Source organism: Amphimedon queenslandica, unplaced genomic scaffold (genome assembly GCF_000090795.2).
Source record: "Amphimedon queenslandica unplaced genomic scaffold, v1.1 AMPQUscaffold_13113, whole genome shotgun sequence".
Lineage (NCBI taxonomy): Eukaryota > Metazoa > Porifera > Demospongiae > Haplosclerida > Niphatidae > Amphimedon > Amphimedon queenslandica.
In genome coordinates, this window is record NW_003546651.1 from 59630 (window position 1) to 72313 (window position 12684).

A 12684-nucleotide genomic window follows, 5' to 3' on the forward strand; every position below is an offset into this window, starting at 1 on the left:
TCATGAGGTCCACTACCATCAACTAGCCGTACTGAACCATTTGAGCAGTTTGATCTTTTAATATTATCTAGGATAAAACAACTTGGTAATTTATACAGCAGTGCAATGAAAAATTAGTGCAGAACTATTTCAATATTTTACTTTGACATATAAGCCAGCATCACTATGAGATCGACAGTTATATAATACTGGGTTACTGTGAGAGCAGTTCAACAAAGCATTCTCAGAGCCAGTGCAGTTGATACTAGTAATACCAAATGATAGTTGTCCCTCAGTATAGCAACCATATGTTGGCATTGCACCATAAGGAGAGTATCCTAACTCCCTACAAGCTACTTGTGCATCCCTTAAATCCCAGTTTTGATCACAAAGTGATGTCCAAATTGATTCTATGCATATTTCAACGCGGCCAGCATATTCAGCATTAGAGCCACTCAATCTCAAGTTTCCATCATCACAAGCATCTATGTGTTATACATGTACATATATCTAACTGTGACTAAAATGAAATATTTACCTAAACAAATCACGCCAGCTCTGTTTAAATCTACGCATAAAGTAAATGCTGATAATGAATTATAGCTACAATCAAGTAGTGAAGCTGCACTATTAGAGCAAGAGACACTGCTCATAATGTGAGTCCCTGAAGATCTATGCCCAAAATAACTTTTAGAAAATACTCTGGCTCCTGTGTTGAAAAAGTAATGAAATGAATATTAGATGTCTCTATATTTTATTACTTCATAATTTTCACTAAAATAAATTAATTTCCTATTCATTATAAAAAAGTTTGAGCATGCATGGTCAAACCTTACATGTATAGCACATTATTAGTTGGTACATGCTATTACAAATTTAAATAACAAGGCCAATGAACAGAAAAATGCCTGTGAAATCTCAAATATATAGTAAAAATAATAATAATTATTTTGTACAAGATACTATTTTGATATGCATGTACATGTATATCAACCACACTCAGAGTAAATGTACAATTAAAAAGTAAGATGATATGCTGTGATGTTAGTACTCATTTTCTTACCTAACGGTTGATATCCTAGCTGCTTACAAGCAATATTAGCATCAATAGTATTCCAACCACTATGACATACTGATCCCCAAAATTTATTATGACATATTTCAACATTTCCTTCAAGCTCATTGATTCCCCCAACTAAGCGAACACTTCCATCAGTGCATGTAGCATCAACACTCTCATTATTTCCTATAAGAATAATCAATTATAACTAGGTCCTAAAAAACATAAGCAGATGAACTGCATACTAACTTTGACATATGAGAGGAGCATTTACACAATTTCCCTTTTTAGGTGCAGTATAGGAACAGTTTTGTACAGTCCTTTCATCACCAGTACAATTTAAGTCACTAATATAATAAGTGTATGTGTATCTACTATAAGAGTATCTTGGTAGAACAATAGCCCCTACATAATAATAACCATTAACATTATTATGTACTACACATGTATCTCTAACCATAAGGTATGTATCCTAATTGAGTACATACTGCAGCTGCATCAGAGAGATCAAAATCTTCATAACAGACTGAACTCCATTCTCCATCAATACAAACTTCAACAGCTCCAATATTTTCATAAGATGAGCCATATAAACGTACCTCCCAGTCATCACATTTAGCTAGTGTAAAGTAAGTGCTAGTATTTTACTTTTACTGAAATGTTTACCTTGACAAGTAACAGCAGCATATTTATAAGGTCCATTAGAACACTGAATGGTAGATTTATAGCAATCCCATAGTGTCTCCCTGTTACCATAACAATTAAACTCAAAAAGAAGGAGAGGTAGTGGCGGGTAAGTCTCAACTATACTTCCAACTGCACCTATAATAAGAATAAATTGAAATGAATGAAAACACTATCATGAACAAAATAGCTGCAACAAATATTTCACACAGCTTTCTAATTTCTAGTGAGTAAATTCATTTTATTAACTGCTTAATGTTTCTAAAAAAATTGCTTAAGGTGGCTACCTAATAATTAATTCAATTTGCAAAAGATGTACCTTGTGTTGAGTGGCCCAATCCTTTGCAAATGGTACTTGGTGTGCTGTATCTATTATAGTTATCAGAACAGATTCCATACCATATTCTATTGTAACATATCTCTACACGTCCACTCAGTTCAGTACCACCAGCTAATCTTAATTCACCATCAGTGCAGTTAGTATAGTTGGTTAGTGATATGTCTACAAAAATATCTATAAACATAAATACCAACAAGGGAGACTAGCTAGTGATAACTATAGGATAATAATTAGCATTACAAAAACTAATGCTTGACATAAAATTACAGATGTGCTGTGACCATAACTTAAAATTAGATTCTGAATCTAATAGGCTATATTCTTGACCAGAAGTACATGCACACACATTCTATTTCAAACATTTGTTAAATTTGATCATTTAAAAAATTGCAAAAATTACCAGTGATTTAATAGCGATAGTAATTATATTTCACAGTTATGTACATTGCAAGCCCATCAAGATACAGTAACTCACTGTTGCAGGACACTCCAGCATCACGGTTTGTGGGGCAAGTGGTTAGATTATTACTAGGACAGTCTTGTATATTTGATTCAGTACCAGTACAATTGATATCAATAATGTGGTAATAATCAAAGTTATAATTTAACGGTCCAACTGAAACGGATCCTATAAATATTGAAGATAAGGATAAAGAACAATGATATATAAATGATAAAGCCAACTGACCATACATACGCATAATTGACACTTACAAAAAGCTAAAAATTTAATTGAATAGAGAAATTAGATCTTAATTGTATTTTATCATGTGTATAATTGTTCTTTCTGGTCAAAATTAATAATTAACAGCCAAATACAGCAGGAAATTTTTGTTGAGTGCTAATTTGTGTCTGTTTTGTTAGCCAAATTTTGAAAAAAAATTTAGACAGATAAAATTAAGATTAAGTGGGAATATCTATGAATCATAATAAAAATAAAATTAACAAAAATATTTTGTAAGGCCACTTGAATAGAAAATAAAATTTTCCAGCAACAAAAATTTCCTGCAATCAAAAGTAGGGCTCACAACTCTAAATTGGAGAAGTCCCCAGTTATTGCTGGGAATCAGACATTCTCCCCCTGAGATTACTACATGACTCACATCATTTGGAGCTTCTGTTCAAGTATTAACTTACCTTAATCCACCAATCAATTATTCATCAATTTATCAATTACTTTTATTGTATTTTATTTTATTTTATTTTTATGTATTATTTTTCACTGATCAAGTTGTTTTTCTAATTTTCCTTTTTGTTCATGCTTCCACACACACATCTTAACATATTATAATCTACCATAATATCTTTTATCTCTGGGTATCTGCAGCTCTTGTGGTTATCCCATCAAGATGTCTTTATTCCCTGTCTATTCCTTTCTCTCTCCTTCTGTACTCATCATTCTGCTCATCTTGTAAAATTGTTATTAAAATTAAATTAAATTAAGTTAAAATTAAATTCAAGATTAGCAAAATTTCCTATTCTGACAGTACACAGCCAAGAATTATCATCTCTGATACAGGCCACTACCCAAAATCAATGATTCAAGCCTGATGTCTATTTTGATACAGCCCTGACTGGCATCAATGTTGAATCATGTCTGTTGCTCTGGCTGAACCAGGGCTGTATTCCAGCATGGTTGTATCATAGATGATTATCATGATTGTATTGCAGGCTGTCCAAAATCCATGATACAGGAATGTATCAGGCTGATCATGATTGATATCAGTCATGGTTCAAATTAAAATTCTTGGCTGTGTAGTTTATATAGAAAATTTTTGGCTATCCATTTTGAAGAGTTCTCAGTCTCTCATTCATACTGTAGGTTTGGTTCCCTCCATTCTGATAAGAAATTAATATAAGCCTACAGGTAATATGGGTATGTAATGAATGGTGGATTGTTTGTAATGACTGTTCACTGATCTCTATCCCAGAAATCACTTAATTCGAATCATTGGATCATGTACTCTTGGTAGTATCTATGACTAGATGTAACAGTGTAACTGAACTATTTGTAGTTTGTATGTAAGCACAGTCTATTACACTTTAGGCAATAATGTAGTGGGATACACTATGCAACATTGGTATAACTTATGAATATTGAACAGATTTACAACTCTTAATTTTATTTCTATGACTGCATCACACATACCTAATGCACTGTATCCAAGTTGTCTACAGATAACTTGTGCATCATCATGATCAAAAAAATCATTACATATGGTACCCCAAGAATCATCAGAGCATACTTCAACACGACCAACAGAGCTAGTAATACTTCCATACGGAATGATCCTAATATCACCATCCGTACAAGCTAGAAAAATATTGTGATTAAGGATTGCTGCTTAGTATGCATAGGCCAAAATACAAAATACTGTACTAGAGAACTACAGGATTAAATTGAGACAAAAGGCACATACACAGTAGTAATGAAAGTGAAAAAAATTCAGTTAATAAATCAAAATATTTCAATCACACAATTTTAACTCACTGTGACACCTGACAGCTACAATATCAAGCACATCACAGGTTGAGGGTGGTGTGTAGTGAGTAACTGAGCAATCTTCAATCCTTTCATCAGTTGAAGAGCAATACATATCAGCAACTAGTAATATTTCATTAGATGAATTAGGAAAGTTAGCAGAATATCTTGATCCTCCTACAAGTATAATAGAAGCATAAATAATCTACCATAATTATTTACTTTTAGAATATCCTGCATTATTACAAACTACTCCAAATGCAGCATCATTGGCATTGAACCCATTGTCACACAGTGTTCCCCATGCTCCATTAAGACACATTAGCACTTTTCCTTCATTACCAGTTTCACCTCCAACCAATATGACATCATAATCAACACAATTAGAATGAGCAACTTGAATATCTAAAATAATACAACTATTTTTTGTAGTCAATACAGCACAATTATTGCAATGATTTTACAGTATAAATTATCATAATTTACAATGTCATTGAGACAATCACAAAAATGATCAGTGATTAACCTTGACAAATGACTGAAGCATCTTCAGTTGAGTGACAGTTAGAGCCAGTTGGAACCTCAGCACTGTATGAACAATTAAAAATAGATTCTTCATCTCCATTGCAGCTCATATTGAATATAATATGAGGAAGATGATTTTCAGAGTAAAATGAAGTTTTTGCTATAGCACCTAAAATTTTAATCAAAAACACATTACAAAAGTTAAAGCTAATCAAATAAAATTATCATTTTCCAACTAATGAATAAGTAAAAGCAGGGTTTTCCTACAAAGCATGCTAAGGCCCTGCAGGTTTAAACTAATTTGTGTACAAAGTAAAATACACATTGTAACACTGCTTCATCAGCTGACAAAAAGAACAACAATAGACATGCACTTGGCTTTAACTACTTTGAAAATTTATAAAAATTTAACTTTGATCAAAATTAGTTCAAGCTTGCTATGCAAAATAAGAACATACATATGCAACAAACAAAATTATAAAATTTTCTCCTAGGTGAATATGCAAATGCATTAATTTTTTTTAATTATAAAGCGAAAAATTATCTTCTAGCAATTTTCAAAAAAATACCCTGCAAGTATTTTGTTAAATTTTGTAGCAGCCCACTGACAAGAATATGCATGAGCACTATGCTAAAATCCTGTGGGAAACCGTGACTTTAGCTGTAGCAAGAATTATTATAAAGGTTATTATTCAGAAGTTTTATGTTAGTAATTAGTACTCATCAGCTTACCATAAGGTGAGAATCCTAATTGTTTACATATTACACTGGCATCACTATTATCCCAGTAATCATCACAAATTGTTCCCCATGTATCTCCATTACATACTTCAACACGTCCAAATGAATTATATCTCCTATCACCTTGCAATTGAACATCTCCCTCGTTACAAGGAGCTATGGATCAATACATAATAATATCATCAAATTACAATTGATACCTTGACAAATAACACCAGCATGATAAGAGTAAGAACAGGGTGATGTATAATGACTACAATCCAATAGATTATTCTCATTTCCTGAACAATAAAAACTAGAGAAATGAACTGGGCCAGCTCCTTTTCCAAACGAAGATGAAGTCCTTGCACCTTTAAAAATTTGATTATCAAAAGTTTTGTGTCACAAAAAACTTTTAAGAATCAAATTATCTATTACTAATACTAGTGTTCTTATACGTATGCAAGTTAAGTTACACTTTAAGCTAGCCCTAGTAGTCATAACTGTTTACAACTCAGATGCATAGCTAAGATTACAAGTAAAATTACAATTTAATACAAAATTTTAAAGTGATACTGACCAATTGCAGTGTATCCTAATTGTCTACAAGTGACCATAGCTTCACTTTGTCCCCAACCATATCTAGGACAAACATATCCCCAGGAGCCATCAGCACATATCTCAACTAGGCCTTCATTCTTTGCCTCTCCTCTTATTAATCTAATGACTCCATTGGTACAATTATCAGTTGTATTAGGTACTGGTAAAGTAATTATAATAAATTCAATGTATTAATAATTTTATACTTTGACATTGTACAGAAGCATCTTCATACCGCTGACAGGAGTGTTGCTCAACATTGTTATAAGAACAGTCCAATACTGTTTCTTCGCTTCCATTACAATTAAGGTCAATAATATGGAATGAGAGACTAGTACCATAATAATTAGTGACACGTGCAATGGCTCCTAAAAACAGCAAAAATCACAATAATAAATCATTTTATGTAATAAATAGTTACAATAAATATGCCTGCATCAGGTAATGTTATGATTAAAGTTACTATTAAAATACAAAAATTATTTCTCTATCATTATTGAGTTAAGCATACATTTCATAGCATTATTATTTTCATACCTTCTGAAGGAAATCCTAGTTGCCTGCAGACAACCCTGGCATCACTGTTATGCCAATAATCATTGCATACACTGCCCCATGTGCCATTAACACACACTTCAACACATCCTTGCAATGGATCAAATCCAGTAAGTCTGATGCTACCATGTTGGCAGTAAGCTAAGAGAACATTAAAAATTATTTGAAGTTTAAGCTTAACGGTAAAATGTACATGTAGTTAATATCCTTTAGTAGGGTAGGTTGGTTGGTGGTGACTTCATCGCCACCATTGCTAATGTTGCAGTTTCTTTCTCTGGCTGCTGGTTGCTGCTGCACATTTCCCTCTCACTTTTAACTATTGTTCATTCAGGCATAAAAATGGGCCTCTTGCAGCAGATAATTATGGTTCATCCTGATTGTGGGCTCTTTGTTGATGTTTTTGCTGGTGCTCATTTTTGTTAAATTGTATTTGGTGACCTTAAGCTTTAATTGTTAAAGGAAATTGCATTGGGCTTTGTCAGCTTTGCTGGGAGTTAAAAACTTGGCAGACCAACATCAAGCAGTTGGCTTATTCTTATGCCTTTTTGACCACTATTTAGGTTTGGGCAAGCAAGCTTAGGGGGTGTGCCCTATGCAAAAGTTATCAACCCATCCCCTCTTTTTACTCTCAGGTAATTTGTGGGGCTTATAGATCTTGTATATTTTTAAGGTTTTCATTGCTAGAAGGATATTAATAGTGAGTTTAATCATGCCATCCTAGCATACTTTGACATCTGACTCCAATGACATGATTACGACCTCGATAATTTACCCTCCAGGTATGTTGAAGAGAGCAATTCATTAATGAGTTTCTTGGAGTTGAACAGTGGACATATGTCACTAAAACAGGACTTGAACCCTCACCAAAGTATGCATTATTTAATCTCCTAGCACCTATAATTACATCATAACAGCACTAATGACATATGTAAGCAAACAAAAATTGTTTCATGATTAAAGTTACATTCTTTCTTTCTCAGTACCTGGTGCAGTATATCCTAACTGATTGCAAACAGTCTGAGCTTCATTAGAAGTTCCATAAAAGTATGTAATAGTCCCCCAAGCTTTGTTAATGCAAATTTCTACTCTTCCTTCATACTCTGTTGAGCCATTAAGCAATTTAATATCACCATCAGTACAATTTGAATAGGTAGAGCTGTGAACTGAAAGTTAAAGTGAAACAGCAATCACAGCATAATACATATCTTACCAGGACAAATGACATTAGCATCATTACTAGGAGGACAGGATAATGAACTGTTAAAAGGACATTTAAAAATTTGTGTCTCATTTCCAGAGCAGCTTACTCCACCAGCAAAATTAAACTTAGTTGAGATGGAATACCAATTAATAGGCACAGCAATGGCACCTTTAGAAAGGAAATATTTTCATACTTTAGGATCAGTGCTAAAATAAAGCATGACTATAACTATATATTCATAAAGTGAACTCATTTTGTTTATATTACATTCATAAACTATAGTTTTATCAGATGTAAAAGTAATATTTACACTTGCAAAAAGCCAGTATTTATCAACATTAACAATAATAGAGCATACAGTAATGACTGTTTTAAATTTACCATAAGGAGAGAATCCAAGCTGCTTGCATACCACACTTGCATCAGTATTGTCCCAAAAACTGTCTCTACAAATAGTGCCCCACACTCCTCCAAGACATACTTCAACGCGTCCATAATAATGACTTCCAATCAGTTGAGTATCACCAGTAGTACAAGGCTCTATTCAATATTTTGATTGAAAATAATATTCACATTAAAAAATTAATTGTATCTAGTATACATGTACATTATTACTAACCAGCACATGTAATTTCAATGGTTCGATGGCAATATTGCGGCATTGAAAAATACAAATAGGAGCTACAAGAACTGAAATTGGTTTCACTACCTCTACAGTTGAATCTAAAGAAAGCTGTAGGGTAGGCTTGTTGATAAGACACTTGTCTATTTGTGTTTCCTAGTGATTAATGAGATTATATATAACATTCTATAATAAGTACCATATACTGTGTAACCAAGCTGACGACATACAACATCAGTGTTGCTAATAGACCAATAATATTTGTTGTCTGTACAAACTCTTGTCCAAGCTCCATTCTTACAAATCAATACTATTCCATGATTGTCACTGACTTCATTAAGAAGTTTAATATCACCATCAGTACAATTGGCTGGGGAGGTAATAAAGCCTATTAATTGAAAAAATAACATTAGTCACTAAATAGCACACAAAGCTAGCAATAACCTTGTTGACAAGACACTCCAAGTGTATGATATATGGAGCATACTCCCTGAGTATCATAGTCACATTCATGAAGGTTACTCTCATTGCCATAACATTTTATATTGTAAAATTTAAATGGATACTTTCTATTAAACCATTGTCCTCGAAAACTATTAGCACCTAAAAAATTGGTAATTAAAATATCAGCATGATCAATATCTTTTCAACCTAAAACTAAGTCAATATTTTAATGCCGTACACATAATTTTTAATAACATTTACCATATTTAGAGAAGCCAGCACTATAGCAGGCAATACTAGCAAGCTCATTGTCCAGTAATGTACTATCAGCAACACACACTTGACTCCACGAGCCATTAATGCAAACACGCACACTGCCAACATTAACAAGTGAAGTGCCAAACAAGTCGATTGATCCATCAGTACATACATGTACATGTAGAGCTATGTTTTATCAATAGTGAATAGAATAAGTTTTATTCTTGTTTTATATTACCTTCACAAATAACACCAGCTTCTTGATAATTGTTACAATAAGAATTGGATGGGAGAATATTCCAGGTACATTGTGAGAGGTTTGCTAAGTTGTACTGACATGATAAATAATAAATACTGACTGGTGTCACTCCAATTCCAAAATGTGAATTAAACACATGTCTACCTCCTATAATGCAAGAAACAATATGAAAGAACAAAATAATTAAAAAATTACTACACCTTTATATCCTAGCTGCTTGCATACAGTGTATGCATCACTTTCATCCCAAGAATAGTCACAAAAAGATTGCCATACTCCATTAACACAATACTCTACTCTTCCTTCATATTGATTTGCTCCACCAGTTAGTCTCAATTCATTAGTTGTGCAATTTGAATTGATTACATTTGGCACTGAAAGGAAAGAAAAGTAAACAAAATTATATTTGACTAATCTGTCTCACATTGACAGATAACAGCAGCATCATCATAATTGCCACAAAAATAACTACTAAGATCATTCATTGGACAATCCAAAATAGATGATTCATCACCAGTACAGTTGAGATCTTTAATATGTACATACCAAACACCTCTAGTGAAAGTATCTGTGAGGGTTGAAGCTCCTACAAAATAATAATAAAAATAATGATATGAAAATATTACAAAATAAATAATAAACTCTGACACCTTAGTTCACAATAAAAGTGACTAAATAAAGTTAATTATTACATGATGTAATAATTAACTTTATTTAGTCACTTTTATTGAGATCAGTCAGATAATGGATTTTTATTTTAACAAGACTTACCATAGGATGAATACCCTAACATTTTACAGACAACACTAGCATCCTGTTCATCCCAAAAGTGATCACAAACTGTTCCCCAAGCATTGTTGATGCACACTTGAACTCGTCCATATCTTCTGAAGTAACTACCTGATTCACTGTACAAACGAACCGTACCATTGACACATGGAGCTATTATAAAAACAAGTGTAGTATAAAATGAATGTCTATAGTCCACACAGGCAATGCAAAGGTAAAAGAAAATAATGCCAATATAGAACTGACCCAAAATTTTAAAAATTAAAAATTTCTGCTTAGCACATTTGACACATGATAAAATTTCGCTACTTTTTGCTAATTATAAAAAATGAAATTTATGCCAATATTTTGAAAAGTTAATGGATACAAACTGCCTTACACATGCATAAATTCTGTATGATTTTAGCTAATATGATATAAAAACTATGCACATCATAAAATCTAACTGACATATGCAATACATGTACCTTCACATTTGACTCCAACATCATAATAATGAGTACAAGATGTTGAGTGAATCAGTCTATATGGACAGGTCAGGAGGTTTTGTTCATTTCCTTGGCAATCAACTTCTGATAAAAAAATGGGACCAGTGCCCTGACGAAACTGACTAGCTGTATAATATGCTGTTGAACCTATATGAGTAGTGAAAATAATTTTTAAAAAGGACAAAATTCGTAAACTTGTAAGAAGTATTTTTTTAAAAGCAGTAGTGTCTAGGGACCTATGTAGTCTAAGCATTGAGTACAATCATACTCTTGGTAACTTGCCATATTTTAAGTACATGGGATAGCTTTGTCCTTCATAAAACAATGAAATTATTTCAACTTTACTATGTTGTGGAAAACACATTCCTACTACTACTCTAGTCTAGTCACATAATCAAGTTAAATTTGTTTAAGGGCATGATGAAATGGTTTTGGAGAACTACGTGTATAATGATGGGTACTGCAATTACTGGTAATGTGCATACCAGTGTGCAATTTTGTGGAATAATCCCATACATTTTTAAAATGATTAATAATGAAAAGCACTTAAAGTGCATACCCTTGCCAAACAAGCAATAGATTTATTTTTTGATGATTGATGAAAATTGTGGCTAGTATACCTTGTCTATGCACCTATGCGTGGCAAGGGTAAATATAAATACATGCTTGTATCATCATCAATGAAACTACAAAGAATTATACTTAAATGTATATGTACTAGTTTAAAAAATCAGCTTTTTGTGATATGCATTAAAACAACAACTGCTAGTAGGTACAAGTACTAAGTTCAAGATATACAAAATTACAAATGTATAAAAACATACAAATACACACAAAAAGTGGAAAAACATACATTTAGTAGATTCAATTATGCATTGCGCAACATACCATATAACCCCCAATTGTTGCTGTGTATAAATTTTGGCATTTTCATTATGACAAACTAATTATTATTATTCCATAATAACACCGCGTGTAGACATAACAATTATTTAGCAAACTTTTGAACAACAAAATATTAGAACATAATGGCAGTTTTGGCTCATAACTGTTAGACACTCATTAACTCTATATTAGCTCTGTTAATTGCTATTCATACCTAGTTCCATGTGACCCAATTGTGTACACACTACGTTACTATCTGGTGTGCTCCACCACCCCCTTCTACCATAACCGCAGATAGTCCCCCATACTTTCTTAATACATATTTCAACTCGTCCTTCATACTCTGTTTGGCCACCTGCCAGTCTTATATTGCCATCAACACAATCGTCTTTTCGGATATCAACACCTATAATATTATGACAATATAGTGCACTGAATCAAAATAGGATGCTTACTTTGGCACACAACCGATGCATCATTATTGGTAAGGCAAGTGTGATGTCCTCCATTATATGAACAGTTCAAAATTTCAGCCTCAGTTCCAGTACAGTTTAAATCAATGATATGATGTGGCCATACTGAAGTGGAATAATATCCTGAGACAGCTATAGCTCCTGTAATAAGTGAAAAAGCTAGCTTGTGCTATAATTATGAACAGTAGAGATTTTTATACTTTTGCAATATATGAGTCATTACTTTGTTTACTGTTATGCCACAATGTTGATTACAATAGGAATTACCTTTATCAAATAGACCAAAATTGTTTCAATCCTTCAATATAAGCCATGGTAAA

The 12684-nt window shown here is 32.7% G+C and overlaps 2 protein-coding genes across 2 annotated transcripts in view; both read right to left on the bottom strand.

The window, feature by feature from the left end:
* The window catches only part of LOC109585132 (sushi domain-containing protein 2-like), a 4216-nt gene extending 4197 nt beyond the window's left edge, over nt 1-19 (bottom strand). Inside the window, exon 1 of the mRNA XM_020001082.1 lies at nt 14-19. Coding sequence (XP_019856641.1) covers nt 14-19 — 6 coding nt within the window. The remainder of the gene's footprint in view (nt 1-13) is intronic.
* Nucleotides 1-12684, bottom strand: part of LOC105314070 (deleted in malignant brain tumors 1 protein-like) — a 16340-nt gene continuing 3656 nt past the window's right edge. The window contains exons 8-40 of the mRNA XM_020001083.1: nt 12347-12505; nt 12106-12297; nt 10986-11153; nt 10501-10671; nt 10154-10315; nt 9925-10103; nt 9709-9877; nt 9474-9656; nt 9213-9371; nt 8968-9156; nt 8766-8924; nt 8528-8686; nt 8156-8314; nt 7929-8108; nt 7672-7839; nt 6928-7086; nt 6597-6758; nt 6371-6550; nt 6012-6161; nt 5803-5967; nt 5072-5239; nt 4768-4950; nt 4555-4722; nt 4213-4377; nt 2539-2691; nt 2043-2225; nt 1706-1861; nt 1497-1658; nt 1289-1444; nt 1043-1225; nt 518-688; nt 142-464; nt 1-67 (exon numbers count right to left, since the gene is read on the bottom strand). Coding sequence (XP_019856642.1) covers nt 23-67; nt 142-464; nt 518-688; nt 1043-1225; nt 1289-1444; nt 1497-1658; nt 1706-1861; nt 2043-2225; nt 2539-2691; nt 4213-4377; nt 4555-4722; nt 4768-4950; nt 5072-5239; nt 5803-5967; nt 6012-6161; nt 6371-6550; nt 6597-6758; nt 6928-7086; nt 7672-7839; nt 7929-8108; nt 8156-8314; nt 8528-8686; nt 8766-8924; nt 8968-9156; nt 9213-9371; nt 9474-9656; nt 9709-9877; nt 9925-10103; nt 10154-10315; nt 10501-10671; nt 10986-11153; nt 12106-12297; nt 12347-12505 — 5588 coding nt within the window. The 3' untranslated portion in view covers nt 1-22. The remainder of the gene's footprint in view (nt 68-141; nt 465-517; nt 689-1042; nt 1226-1288; nt 1445-1496; nt 1659-1705; nt 1862-2042; nt 2226-2538; nt 2692-4212; nt 4378-4554; nt 4723-4767; nt 4951-5071; nt 5240-5802; nt 5968-6011; nt 6162-6370; nt 6551-6596; nt 6759-6927; nt 7087-7671; nt 7840-7928; nt 8109-8155; nt 8315-8527; nt 8687-8765; nt 8925-8967; nt 9157-9212; nt 9372-9473; nt 9657-9708; nt 9878-9924; nt 10104-10153; nt 10316-10500; nt 10672-10985; nt 11154-12105; nt 12298-12346; nt 12506-12684) is intronic.